At 39.4% G+C, this 13,947-nt stretch overlaps 1 protein-coding gene across 13 annotated transcripts in view; it reads left to right on the top strand.

Moving 5' to 3' along the window:
* Positions 1 to 13,947, top strand: part of CAMK2D (calcium/calmodulin dependent protein kinase II delta) — an 806,647-nt gene that overhangs the window by 668,643 nt on the left and 124,057 nt on the right. For all 13 annotated transcript variants that reach the window (XM_086962149.1, XM_086962142.1, XM_086962138.1 and 10 more), the window contains one exon: positions 8,819 to 8,867. In XM_086962149.1, the coding sequence (XP_086818275.1) occupies positions 8,819 to 8,867 (49 nt within the window). The remainder of the gene's footprint in view (positions 1 to 8,818; positions 8,868 to 13,947) is intronic.

Raw genomic sequence — 13,947 nt, 5'->3', positions numbered from 1 at the left:
AAATTCTTTTTAAGCCACCAAGGGACACTTGGTACTGGGCTTCCGTCCACGTAAAAGTTCGAAGGCAGTGACCAGGGTCACTGAGTTAGGGGAAGTCCTGTAAGCTAACAACATAGACTGCAAAGCATTTCTCCAATTTAAATTCCCTTTGATAGAAAGTTGTATGGCTTCCTTGACAACACGGTTGAAACGCTCAACCTGGCCATTTGCTTCAGGATGGAAAACAGCAATCTTCCTATGGATGATACCGCATTTTGCAAGAAAATCTTCCATTTCCTTGCTCACAAATTGCGGACCATTGTCGGTCACAACTTCCTGAGGAATCCCTTCCCTGCAAAATATCTCATCTAGAAACTCTATCACATGACGAGAAGTAACCTCCTTAACCATTTTAACTTCTGGCCACTTGGAATAGTAGTCTATAAGTACAATACCAAAAGCTTCCTGCTTAGGTAAGCAACTAAAAGGGCCAATGATGTCAATCCCCAGTTTACGCCAGGGACCTGAGGGTAAATCAATGGGGCATGGTTCAGGACGTAAAGCAACAGCTGTCTTGTCACTGTTAGAGCAAAACACACATGTGCGCACAAACTGATCTACACATGAATCAATACCTGGCCACCAGAAGGATTCCTTTAACCGTCTTCTGGTGAAGGATATCCCCAAATGTCCCTCATGGGCAATGTCAAGTAAGATGTTTCTGATAGAAACTGGTGGTACAATCTTATCACCACGCAGAATCAAACCATTTTCCAAGGCAAGTTCCTCTTGGACCTTACAAAACCCCATCATACTTCCAGATAACTTCCTCTCCTCAGGCCAACCATGAACAAGATACTTCTTGACACATCCTAATTCCAAATCCTTACTCATCTCTTCCATCCAAATGTCCTCTTGCAATGAGACCCGTTCACCGCACACTAAATTGACATCACGAAAAGTAAAAGCAACTTCACACTCCTCTTCACTAATCACCTCAGAGACTTCCGTGTCAGAAATCAGTCTCGACATGCAATCAGCGTGTACATTCGCTTTACCCTGAACATATTCAATAGTGTATTGAAAAGATTGTAATCTCGAGGCTAACCTTGCAAGGCGTGCTGACATTGTCCTACCACCACCTGGAGCCATGAGATACACCAAAGGCTTATGATCCGTTTTAATTAAGAATCTTGTACCCCAAAGGAAAGGTCTAAAATGCTCAGCTCCCCAAACACAAGCCAGTAACTCTCTTTCTATAATAGAATAATTCTTTTCAGCATCCCTCAAAGCCCTCGACGCATATGCAACAACCCATTCCTTCTCACTATCCTTCTGCAGAAGTACTCCACCCAAACCAGATGAACTGGCATCCACCATAATGATACATTTCACGCCAACTACAAAAGGTTTAAGACAAGGAGCATCCACAATGAATGTTTTCAAAGACTGAAAAGCACGTGTCATTTCCTCAGTCCAATTAAATTTAGCATTTGTTTTCAACAGACATCTAAATGGGTCAACCTTTACTGAAAAATTAGGAATGAACTTGTCATAACATTCAATAAGACCTAAGAAAGCCACAAGTTGTTCTTTTGATGTGGGTATCGGAGCATTAATGATGCTCTTCACATGTTTTTTTTTTGGTTTGATTCCCATTCCACTAATAGTGTGACCTAGATATTCCACTTCTTTTTGCCTAAACTTGCACTTGTCAAGACGTAACGTAAGACCTTTCTCCGCCAAAGCAGCAATCACACACCTTAAATTATTGTCATGTTCTATATCATCTCTTCCATACACCAAAATATCATCTTGAAATGCTATAGCACCATTCAAGCCCTCCAAGGTATCCCTCATTAACCTCTGGAATACTGGGGCTGCACTCGCCAACCCAAAGGGCATACGACAAAACCTAAATAACCCCTCAGGCGTAATGAATGCAGTTATGTTCTTAGACTCGTCAGCTAATACAACCTGATGATAAGCACTGGCAAGATCAACACATGAAAAAACTTGTGCACCAGCCAGTGTCGAGACCATCTCATGAAGATTGGGTAAAGGGTGTGAGTCGACCCAAATGGCACTATTGACACTGCGGAGGTCAATGCATAATCTAAGTTCCCCTGTGGACTTAACCGAAATCACAATGGGGGAAACCCAAGGTGACGATTCTATAGGTTCAATTATGTTTTTTTCACAAAGATCTTTTAACATTTCTTTAAGTTTAACTCTGTAAGATAAAGGAACATTCCTTACTCTATGCCTCACTGGAATGGCATCCTCATTTAACTTGATGACATGTTCGAATCCTTTGTATCTACCCAGGGTCCCACTGAAAACAATAGGAAAGGATTTGCGTAATTCCTCTACCAACAATGAACTATCCCCAGCAACACATGAAGTGTTAAGTGGTTGAACAACATAAACAGGAGGATCAGCTCTGGGATCAATTTTCATTCCCAATTGGTATTGGTGTGGCCAACTTAAAAGCGATAACCCAGATCTCGACACGTAAACTTTCCCAGAAATATGTCGATCAGAAAATTGTATGTTGGCAATAAAATAACCAATCAAATCAATTTTGTGACCTGTGTACCCACCAGGAGATACATCAGATTCACACAGTTTCTTATTGGGAAAATTTCCTTGAAATACATTCAAAGAAATGATGGTGTACCATGCACACGAATCTACATAAATTTCCAAACTTACTCCATCAATGGTTATGAAGCAAGACGGAAACTTAGTGCACTCCCCATCCTCACAAACATTAATAACAGTATTAACCTGAAATGTTTCATCATCATCACATTGACAGTTATCACAACATTCACTTATGCAATTCATCTTCCCTGCTAATGATTTGCAACATCTTGTAAAATGGCCTTTCTTGTAACACTTTGAGCATGTTTTACCTAAGGCAGGACAATTTTTACAGTCCGCTAAATGTCCATCACTCCCACACCTAAAACATAATAGTTTTGAGGTTTTCTTCTCATATCTCTGATTCCTAAACTTATTATTATTTCTGTGAGAAAACTCATTTCTCTGTGAAAGTCTTCTTAGATTTATCAAAATCCTTCGACACATTAAAGACATCACTTTTATCATTGCCTCTAATCTCTTTAACAAATGTTTCTGAGTGTTCTATAGATTTTGCTATGTCTATAGCATTATTGAGAGACATGTCAGAAGTTGTCCAAAGACGTTCTTGGACTTTCTTGTTATTGGTTCTCATCAAAATCTGGTCCCTTAGTACATGCTCATAAGATATGTGTTCGAAATCACATGTAACAGCCAAAGATCTTAATGCTGACACAAAATCCTCTACAGGTTCATCAGAACGTTGTTTCCTAGAATAAAAGATGAACCTCTCCATAACAACATTCTTTTTCTTACCATATCTTAAGTTTAACTGCAATGAAGCGTATTCATAAACATCAATTTCACCCGGATTTATAAGAACTGGTAATGTCTTGAATTCTTTTAAAGCTATACCACCCAAACAATGTTTAAGCAGAGACAATTTCCTATCTGGTTCACACTGTCCTTCCTCTAGTACCTCAACATAAGCTAAGAAAACAGGTTCCCAAATTTCCCAAGCCATAGGTGGTTCACCTGGTGATGACAGAAATGCAGGAGAAGGAACGATACCAGACATGTTAAAATGTGAGAAAATAATAGATAACAATAGAAAGAAAGAAAAAAAAAAAAACGGAATAAAATGTAAGTTAATATCATAAGATTACAATGGTAAGTTTAAATAGCATAACACGCAAAAAGCGTATTATTGAGAACCTTCCAAAATACAATTATCCCTTGCTGTGATCAAAGTTGTTGTTGTTAAATCAGCGTGAGTAGAGAAGCATCTCTACTGCTTCAAAGGTTGCGCGCTGCCTTTACACGTCGTGTTGGAAAACAGTTTCTCTACTGCTCCAGACGCTGCCTTTACATGTCGCGTAGAATCTCTACTGCTCCAGACATTGCAGTTGCGCGATGACCTCACACGTCGCGTCGATCAGCAGTGGAAGGAACATCAATGCACGAACCATCGCGCGTGTGGAACGCTCGAAGCCTCGTTTCAAAAGATGCCAGTGAAAGTAAAGTAAGCAATCACGGCAAATTTCCTTTTTTTTTAAAAGGAAAAGAAAATTTTAAGTTCCGCTTCCTTTCGTTCCGCTCTCCTTAATTTAGCAGTATTCCGGTGTTGCTGTCCGATCGATTTTGACAGCGCTGGAAATGGAAATCCGAATAAAATCGAGGAAAACCAAAAATATTCCAGTTCCAGAATAGTTTCTTAGTTCCTTAAACGCAGGTAACACAGCTCCCGCTCGTCGCCAGTGTAGAAAAGTCGGAAACAACACGAAAGGAAGTTAAAAGTAGACCAAGTTTATTCCGGTCATTCAGTAACGGAGTTCCAGTCAGTAATAGCAATAACGAGAGCCTCGCCTAACTGTAAACATTCTGCATGTTTGAAACATTACAACATCCCCACAGGCACGACCTTGTCACGAGCCTCCAGACACAGCTGAATGCTCGTGACATGGCTCGTGAGAGCATATGTACAATCCCAACACTGAGCATTTTGGCTAGTGCTTATGAAATATTTTATAAGCTTATTTATTTTACTCCTTCAGTTGTTGAAGTCTATTTATTGGCCTATTCTTGAATTGTATGTTGATGGCGCAGTGCATATGCTCTGAAGGTCCCTTTGACGTTCTTATCTCTTTCACTTCCAATATTTATGGATAATGCCCTTTATGGCACAGTGTGTTAGTTAATTTAATACATAGTATTATAACCTTGAATTTCTAGAATTTACTACCTGTGTCAAACAATTTATTCATTGCTTGTTTCAGGTAATGCCGATTACAAGTGTTTAATTACTACATCTTATACCTTAAGTAGTGTATGTTTTCATGGTGACGAAAAGATAGAAAATAAATTGACAGTGTGTGAATATTTCTTAAATGATCGTTTATATCAATCATCCTGTTTTAATGCTTGTTAGTACTTAAACACCTGATATGCCATACCTTAATGATGCTTTTATAAATAATGAAACCAAATTGATAGGGACTGCACTCACATTTTGCACAATCTTCCTACCGATTATTATAATATTTTTTTATGTAGTGCCTGGCAATATTATCAGCTTTGTCACAGAAAACGTTCCCTTCTCTGTGAACGTAATCCAAATGTATTTTTGTTTTATCTGATATTTCTGTATTTGTAGGTCACTTGAAGGGAATCTTGCCTATGCAGAAGATAATTGGATGTAACGTTGAGCAATTATAGAATCTGTAGTGTTTGGACATGTGGGCTTCCATTTGTCAATCTATAGTTCATCTTTTAATTCGAAATACTTTCCTTTTCACGAAGTTTCTAAAGGCATGCAATCAAAAAATAAACGGCGGCGTTAAGGAACGATTTTACTTTGTAAACTTCAGTGTAATCTATACATCTGAATATGCGGTTATTTAAACTGTTGTGTTGCTGCTTTGTGAGCTCAAAGCAAACCTCGAAACATCTCAGTATATATTAAGGACATGTAAAAATGTTCAGCCTGTCAGTGACCTATCAATTCATAAGTAAGAAATGTGAAGTCAGATTGTATTACTTCATACTCTGTTTACATTCAACTTCAATATGTCATTTATTTCAGTTGAGCGCTTTGCATTTGATTGCATTAAAGTGTAGGCACTAATAAACAGGCTGCCTGTAGGTGTGTTTTACTACTTTGGTACCCCCTGTCACTGACCTGCAGCATTTTCATATTTGAATAAACTATCCAGGTTATTTTTCCAAAGATTAATTTGCTGGGAACAGCGACCACCTCCGTGACTTGCCTGATGAGTGTGGTGTTCTGAACCTCTGCCTAGTAAATTGCACAAAAAATGAACAAGCACTGACAAAACCAATGTGTCTGGGTTTAATGCACTAACACATGAGAAAACAGCTATTCACAAAAGCCGTTTACCACATTAAAGCCTGCCCTATCCCCTTTGCCAATGATTAAGAAAAAAGTAGCCAAAACGATTGCTTTTTTTGCATGGAGTGTATATAGGAGATTTGTTATTGAATGTGACAAACGCGAGTGTACTGTTTAAGTGTAAAATAGTCCTTGCATTCCAATGGAATTCTACAGCTTTTCAGCAATTGGATGTTTATTGTACAACATCCGAGAGATTTTGGTTATCTAACGAGCGTTTTAAATATCATTTTTTACTATGGGTTGCACCGTCCGCTCTCTAACTTTGCTCGAGTGGTTCTTTTTAACTGTATTTCTAAGGGAAGATTCTGACAGTCATTGTCAATTATTATTAACACTTTACTTTCCACGGCGGAATATCTCAAAATAGTTACTGAATCGAGACAAGAAAAGCCAGGTATTCAAGTGCAGGTTAGATTACATTATTTCTGCGTCCTTTTTTTTCTGTGTAATCCATTGCATTCTGCAGATTTTGTTATTCGAGCAGAGTACACAAATTACGCACTTTATCACTCTCACAGATTTTACCGCTGTGGATAAAAAATGGCGTCCAAACAATAAATCGTGTCGCGGTTTTCATGATTAATTTCCTTGCAACGATCTATCATGAAACAGAGCCTTGATCTATCAAATATGGAGCATTTCGGTCTTTGCCATACATCAGTTTAATGGGCTCGCTATGAAATGAAGTTGCCAATCGTGTTTAATTAATGCAGCTTTGCCACAGAAACATATTTATGTGGCACCACACCTCACCTCATGCTATTTGTGTATAGCCTCGTTGAAGTTTGAGTACTGCAGCATATATTCATGTCTAAAACCAGGTTTTTATTACAAGATTAATATTAAAATGTGTTTGTTTCTCGAAATAAAAATGAGCCACACCTACCTGTTGCTCGTCTTTGAAACAATTCTCTCTCAGAACAGACCCTTCAACTGCTGTTGGGGAAATTCGGTCCTCTGACCCCTCCTTCCATAAGGAGGCAGCCAGCACCATGGGCTTTCGGACTACCTTTCTGGTTCTTCTAAGACCTTCAATAGATTGTGCTTGTCCAGAGCCTATTGTAGACAGGAGTATTTGTCATCAGTTCAAGATTGTGGAAAAATAGACCATTTTGCAGGACGGCTTGTGAAGGAGAACATGTGGCTCCCATAGCTCCAGACCATTATCAGAGTTGGCTCAAGGCAATTTGCCTGATCACTCCATAAAGGAAAGCTGATGAATGTGTCATTCTCCTGAACTATAAGAACTCAAAAAAGAAAGACTATTTAGATGTTGCTCCATACTGACATACACTCTTCTCAGAGCACTTCAGTCTCAGCCTTAGAGACGTGAACATTGGTGCAGTCTAAGCTTTCATACAAAGACAACGATCATATTAATGCCAGTGGCCACATTCATGCCCAAAGTATAGATCTTTCATACCTTACAAGACAGTGTTATTATTATATTACTATTAGAAGTACTGTTGTTTTATTTTCTAACCCTTAATGAAGTGACAAGAGTCCTTGGACACGAGAAGGATTTTCTGCTTGTATTTTTAAAGGCCAGCTGCAATCTTTAAGTCTAATTAACCTATGTGTTACATTTGGGGCCTAAGGAAGGACCATAAGACCATAAAGGTTATCTAGTAGTTTCTCTCAGGAGATGGTTATGTAAGTGTTTCTATGGAGTCTTCAGTAGCACAATTGCTCAATGCATTGCAGTATTCAGGATTCATCTATAAGTGGATTAGTGGCCACCTCGGCAGAGGTGCTAGATGTTCCAGTGGCAAAGCTTTCTTATGCTTCATCGTAATTTAGTGTTGTAGACCTCAAGAGGGAGATGTCTGTTCTGCCAGGTTTGAATACATGAAAAAATGGTAAGTAAAATTGTAGGTCATGGTGTTTCTTTGTGATTGTCCTCTATTACCAAATGGCTTTGGTGGTCCTTGAAGGTAAGAACCAGGTCCCGGATTAGGGAGCTAGGGAGAACGCCAAGATTGCTTGCCAGTAATTAATTTACTTTTGGTTCTAATCTTCATTGCTCCAACCCTAACCTAAGTGTGGCGATCTGGCTGTCGATCAAGCACGGAGGCTGCCAAGTCTGTCAACCTGGTCAGTCCTCACTATAGAGCCAGATAGAGGAAACGACTTGGCCTCACATTTCAATTGTTACGGTAGTGTTCCTATCCTGTAGTTGGAATCACCTCACAGGTACAGACGAAGCAGAGTCTGACAAGTAAAAATGTTGATTACCAGTAAACAATCTGTGTATTTCCATGCAGTTGCTAATGAAACTTTGTCCTTCTGTGGAGAGGTGTGTTTTTTGACATAGGAAACGTTTTTCTGCACCCTCTTTTATAAAGTAACTTTTCTAATCAGAATCCTGACGTTTTACATTCAGATATATCAACCATCATTAACAAGCTTCTCCACTGTGGCTGTATCTAAACTAAGCTGTTTGGGCAATGATGAGTATTAGGACCTGCTGCAATCACTTCCATCGGGACCATCCGGCTTTGCTTTCCCATACGTGCATAGATGTCGCATATCTTGAGCAGTTTAAAATGGTTACTGTTGTGGCTTCCAGTCTTTACATTTTTGAGGCCAGTTGATATTATTCCATTTTTGCATGTCGAATTAAAGCAGTCTGTTTGACTGAACTGTGTTCATGGAATTTTAGTGGTGTGTTTTGCTTTGGCATTGGGTCATCTCAATATTTCTGAATCCTTTGGCATGAGAATTAAACATTCACCCGGTGGGCAGTATGACCATCGACTTACCATGATATTGTTTAGAGCATGCATGACTTGTACCTGCTGCCTTCCTTTGGGTTTAATTTTCATGTTTCCTTCTTGACAGGAATCCACAGAGAGCGTCAACACGACAATTGAAGATGAAGATGTGCGAGGTATGGTCAAAGACGGAAAGTTAAATAAAGTAGCGCACTGTTAGCTGTGTTTCGGTGGCACCTATTCTTTACAAATAACTTGAGTCGGGAGGATCTAATTTTATTAAAGCATCTAAGCACTAAACAAAAAGCAGGAATTAGTTATGGAATGTTGGTGGCAGGATCTTTTTAAAGTTTGTCTCTAAAATGATAAAGCCATTTTTGGCCTTGTCCTAGTCAATGTATTTGTCTGATTCAAGTACAGTAAAGAGGAGAAGCTAGATAAATATTTGGACTTGTACAGCGATCTTGCAGGCCCTCTTAGATTCCTTATAGGTTAAATCAAGCTGTAGAAGGTAGGTGGTAAGGACAATGCTGTTTTCAGCATGTATTCCTTGTTGATTGATAGTTTCAACCATCTTATGCATCAATGCAGTCTTACTGTTTAATAGTATGGAATATAAATTTGAATGTTGAGGGCAGGGATCTTTTGGGGAATCTGATTTGCACCCACCAGGCTACTGCATGCATGCCACCATTTTGGAATGCTCGCAGGAGATTTTGCGGCAAGAATGTTGACACTGGCATTTGCTAAGTGACTTGCATAGGAATTACGCACTTTTTAGGTGCCCTTGGTGACAGATTATAGCTGTGTTCAGAAGCAGAGTATTTAATTTATCTTTAATATCTCCAGAGAATATACTTCACCACAGGCAGGATTCACACCTTTGAAAGGATGTGGTAGTAAATTTTACAAAGGAAGATAGGGTGTAGGCCAATCGGGTGACCACAAAAAGTTATACTGTCAGAACATCATGTGTGCATTCCTGAGCTTTCATTTGATGGCCTGATTTTTCCTGGTAGTTGTATCTTTTGAATTCATTGGAATAAGGCACCTGATGACTTTGAGTTGAAAGAAAAAAAATCGTGGCTGTTCCGATGCACTCTGGCTACATTTTGCACAACTGAAAAAGAAGCCGATTTATAGTTTCTGAGTTGTTTGGAAATTGAAATGTTTTTCACTGGCACCGCTGAAATGTTATGATTTTTCTCTGCTTCCATTCACATTCCCTTCATCATGCAAAGTTCCTTATTTGTGTTTTTAAAAAATATTTGCACGTGTATTTATTCTGTTCAGATGCCATTGTTACATCCGTGCCCTGCCTGCTCGAACTAAACTCTTTGACTACTGTTTGTCTCTTGTCTTAAAAAATTGTCAGTGATATTATTCAAAAACAACCCTTTTCAAGTAAATTACAGACAATTCCTTGATGAAGCTCATCCTTCCTTACTGTCATATGATCATTAGAGCACTCTTAAAGGCGGAATGTCTTATAAATGATTGATTTAAAACTCCTTTTACATGAAACTTAACTTTGTTGTTTAAGTCCGGCCTTGTTCTGGACTGTAAAAGTGAGTCGTAGGTCTCTGGATGAATGTGATAAAATTACAAAAATGCGTTACTCTAAACCGAGACACTTGGCAGGGCTGCCAGCCACATAACTCAAGGACAAAGATCACCAAATAAACAACCTTGTGGCCACCACTACAGTGACTTTCATTTGTATCGGTTATCGATATGTGACACCTTCCATTGCTAGCCTCAGTGACATGCTAATACGGGCCTCCACTGAGAGGGGTGAAAACAAGTAGAGCAATTGACCATAATCAGATGTGGTTTTATGTAACAGCAGGTTACCACCGTCACAATACCTCTTCTATATAATCTGAGTCCTGTATTGATTAGAAAGTTTTCAAGTAGAAGCCTTTGTTAAGCCACTATTGCTTTTCTTTAGGGCAGTAATACACTCTAATAGATCCCGATCTAAGTAAAAATTTAAATATTGCAAATAATGCCCTAAAACTTCAGCTAAACCTGGCTACATATTTTGTTTCTTCTGGGGAAAAAGAGAACTTGTCTTCCACCTTCCCCAAAAGTAGAGTACTTAAGATGTAAAACTAGACGAAAACTTTCAATGCCTAGGAACTGTCAAGACGTGCCAATTTTTCTAGTTAAGTGACATGTCACTTTGGATCTCTTGCCCTTTCAGAGGATCTGCTCTCGGAGGTACAGCTCCTGTTACTGCGTTTTCCTTTGCTTTTCTTACAAATTTTCTAAACAAAAATTGTCTTGAGTGATCAGAAATGTCTCGCCTAACAGTGCCCATCCAGGGCAGTAAGTAGATCTGTCTCGCTGCCTGATTGAGGAGGTCAAGCTCAGAACCTGATTAAATGCTGGAGTGAGGGTGGTTTCTTGAAGTCCTCAAGTTTTTGGGCCCCAAGAATTACATGAATAGGTGTTCTGAAGTTCTGAGATTCTCGGAATTAAAACTGAGTGGTTGAGATATGGTAGTAGGTATGTGGAGATCAATGTTGAAGTTAGGTGGATCTCAAATAGTTATAGTGAATAAAACGCTCAAATCTTCATCTGTGCTCATGTGACTGTAATTTGTAAACTGCCCTGCTGAGTCCCCTGAGGCCGCCTGCCTGGGATCAGGAAGAAGTAGAGCAGCAGGATGTAGGGAAGTGGGTGGAGAAGATGAGGACGTTTCCCGGCTGAGGAAGGAGTGATGTGGATGCTATGTGAGTTGGCCGTTATTGAAATAAAGTGTGAGGGCTAAAGTGCTGGATGTCCGGGTCTTCTGAGAATGAACAGCTAGTTCAAATTCCATGTGATGGTAATGATTCCACTGGCCCACCAGTGTTCATTGCTCCTTCACCATAAATCTAGCTAGAGTGAGCCCACTGCCTTATTATAACCACTAAACAAATATCAATACTAATGAAAGGTTTTTAGTTTTTCATCACCACTTAATCCTTTATACGTTGCTTTTATTATCTGGCATCACTTCGCATGTTCTCATGGTCTATTCTTGAATTGACTCTTACTGCTTTGGAAATGGTCTTTGTTGTTGTCTTATCACTGTGTTGGTTCTTTTCATTATAACCTACTTCTGCTTCACCTTCTCCTCTTTGAAAAGTTGTACCACCTCTGAGTCTACAGGGCCTGCTTTCTCACTTTAGTACTACTGGTGTATAACACATTCATTCTTTTTGATGTCCTGACTTTGTAATATACCTTTTTATTAGTTTTCAAAGATAGAACAGCAATTGCATTAGCTAATAATTTGAGACCAGATTGATGCTAATACAATATCTTAAACATGTAAACATCTAACACTCCTGGACAATTCTTCTGCATAAAAGAAAGGGGACAAAATTGGGTTTAAAAAAAGTAAAGAACTTTGGGGATTAGACATGAAGGGTAAGGGGGTAAGGGGGTGCCTGTAGCAGCAGTGTTGAATAGAGGATTGGGGTTTGGTGACTGTGTTGGTGGAATTGATGGCCCCAGCTACAGTTGTAGGAGGTGTAAAGTGAGGGGGGCTTTAGACGGCCTGACTTTGGCTAAGACAACTCTGTTGCTCGACAAAATGATACCCTCTGCTTTTGCAGAATTTTCTTGTGCTTGTAGTAGACACAACATACTTCTATGATCTCTGACCTTTGAAAAAATCTTATTACTTTTAGAAAAAAAAATGTTTTAGGATTCTTCTGCCAAGGAACAGATATGTTGTTGCTACGTTAGATAAGTGAGAAAATACATTTATTTCCGTTTGCTTTGTTGACTCTGCAAATCAAGCAATAGATTGTTACTGTTCTTCTCCTCAGTGAGCTGTTTTGATCAATCTTTGATCCTCTATTCCTCGTCCAGAAAGATCCTCTAGGGACTGTTATGCTTGTAAGCTGAAAGAAGTGTTTATAAGGGAGTCTAAATTTAAGACATCCATCCCTGGCACAAAGTATGCCATTGATGTCATTAGCAACTCCGACTCTCAATATGAATCCTGAGGCATATTGGTGTACCCTTTAACAACTATACAGAGAACATAGATGATCTGTGTAATAATCAAGGATGTATACTCATAGCTTATAAAGCTCAGTTGTAGATTACAGATACAGCCCCACCAGACCAGGAGCAGCATCCTGCTGCTCAGCCCTATTCACTCCATCTGTCAAATCATCCAAGCAAAAACACTCAACATTCCAACCATACAATGACCTCACTCACGGGCTGAGCAGCAGGGAACGTCAAGGTTGTGGGGAGATTGCATAATATAGCAACAGGCCGCAACACATCTCCCCCTTATGAAAACTATGGAACATTCAGCAGGACGAAGGAAAGCAAAACAGCACTCCACAAAACGTCAAACAGTACTATAAATACCACCCCAACGAAATAAACAAACGGTTAAACAAACATTCTCTGCATAACTTGAATGCGCCAAAGGGATGTATGATGGTAAAATCCGCAGGCAATCAATATGTCCCACAAATTCCCAATACAAGTGTACAGATAATCCAAAACGTATCTGTACATTAATCCGGGAACACTTACTACCGGGTCGCCTCCACAACACTCAAACAGGACTAGAGCTTTTTTCACAGTCTGGTTCATTGGGGTTGTAACCACAAACCTCAATCACTATACGCTTGAACAGGACTGGGTTTTCACCTACCCTCTACAGTATTTGGGTGTAACAACGTACCCCCTTAACATTTGGCTTAAAACACTGCCCCCACATCCTTAACCTCTTAAGAAGGATTGACATATATAATTGGGGAGTAAAACACAGCCCTTAAAACATTGCGCTAAACACTCTGCCTCTTCTAAACCCCTTAGGAATGATGGGAACTCTATCCTCCGGGCTTGTCCCCACATCCTAAACCCCATAGGAAGGATGGTCAAAAGCGCAATCCCAAAAATGGACAACAAGACTAATCTCACATCACTAAAATATCACTTAACCGACTCTCCTCCTTCTGCATAATAAGCATGAGAGGGAAACTAGCGTCAAGACACTAAAATGTGACTCGAGCATTCAACTTCAAATCATACATCTCTAAAATTCAGCATGGCTTTGAAACTTCAGGACACTATTCACAGGAAATAAGTTTGGTAATTTTGGTAAGCAACATTTTGCATGGCACTGTGAAAATCAATTCAATACAGCATTAATAATTAATCCCAGCAGTGATCGGCACACACTTAAAATTGGCCCTTCGAGTGCATCAATTACGACTCTCACTGCTGGTACTTGCT

Source organism: Lissotriton vulgaris, chromosome 3_1, assembly GCF_964263255.1.
Source record: "Lissotriton vulgaris chromosome 3_1, aLisVul1.2, whole genome shotgun sequence".
In the NCBI taxonomy this organism is placed as follows: Eukaryota; Metazoa; Chordata; class Amphibia; order Caudata; family Salamandridae; genus Lissotriton; species Lissotriton vulgaris.
This window is presented reverse-complemented; position numbering and strand designations above follow the sequence as displayed.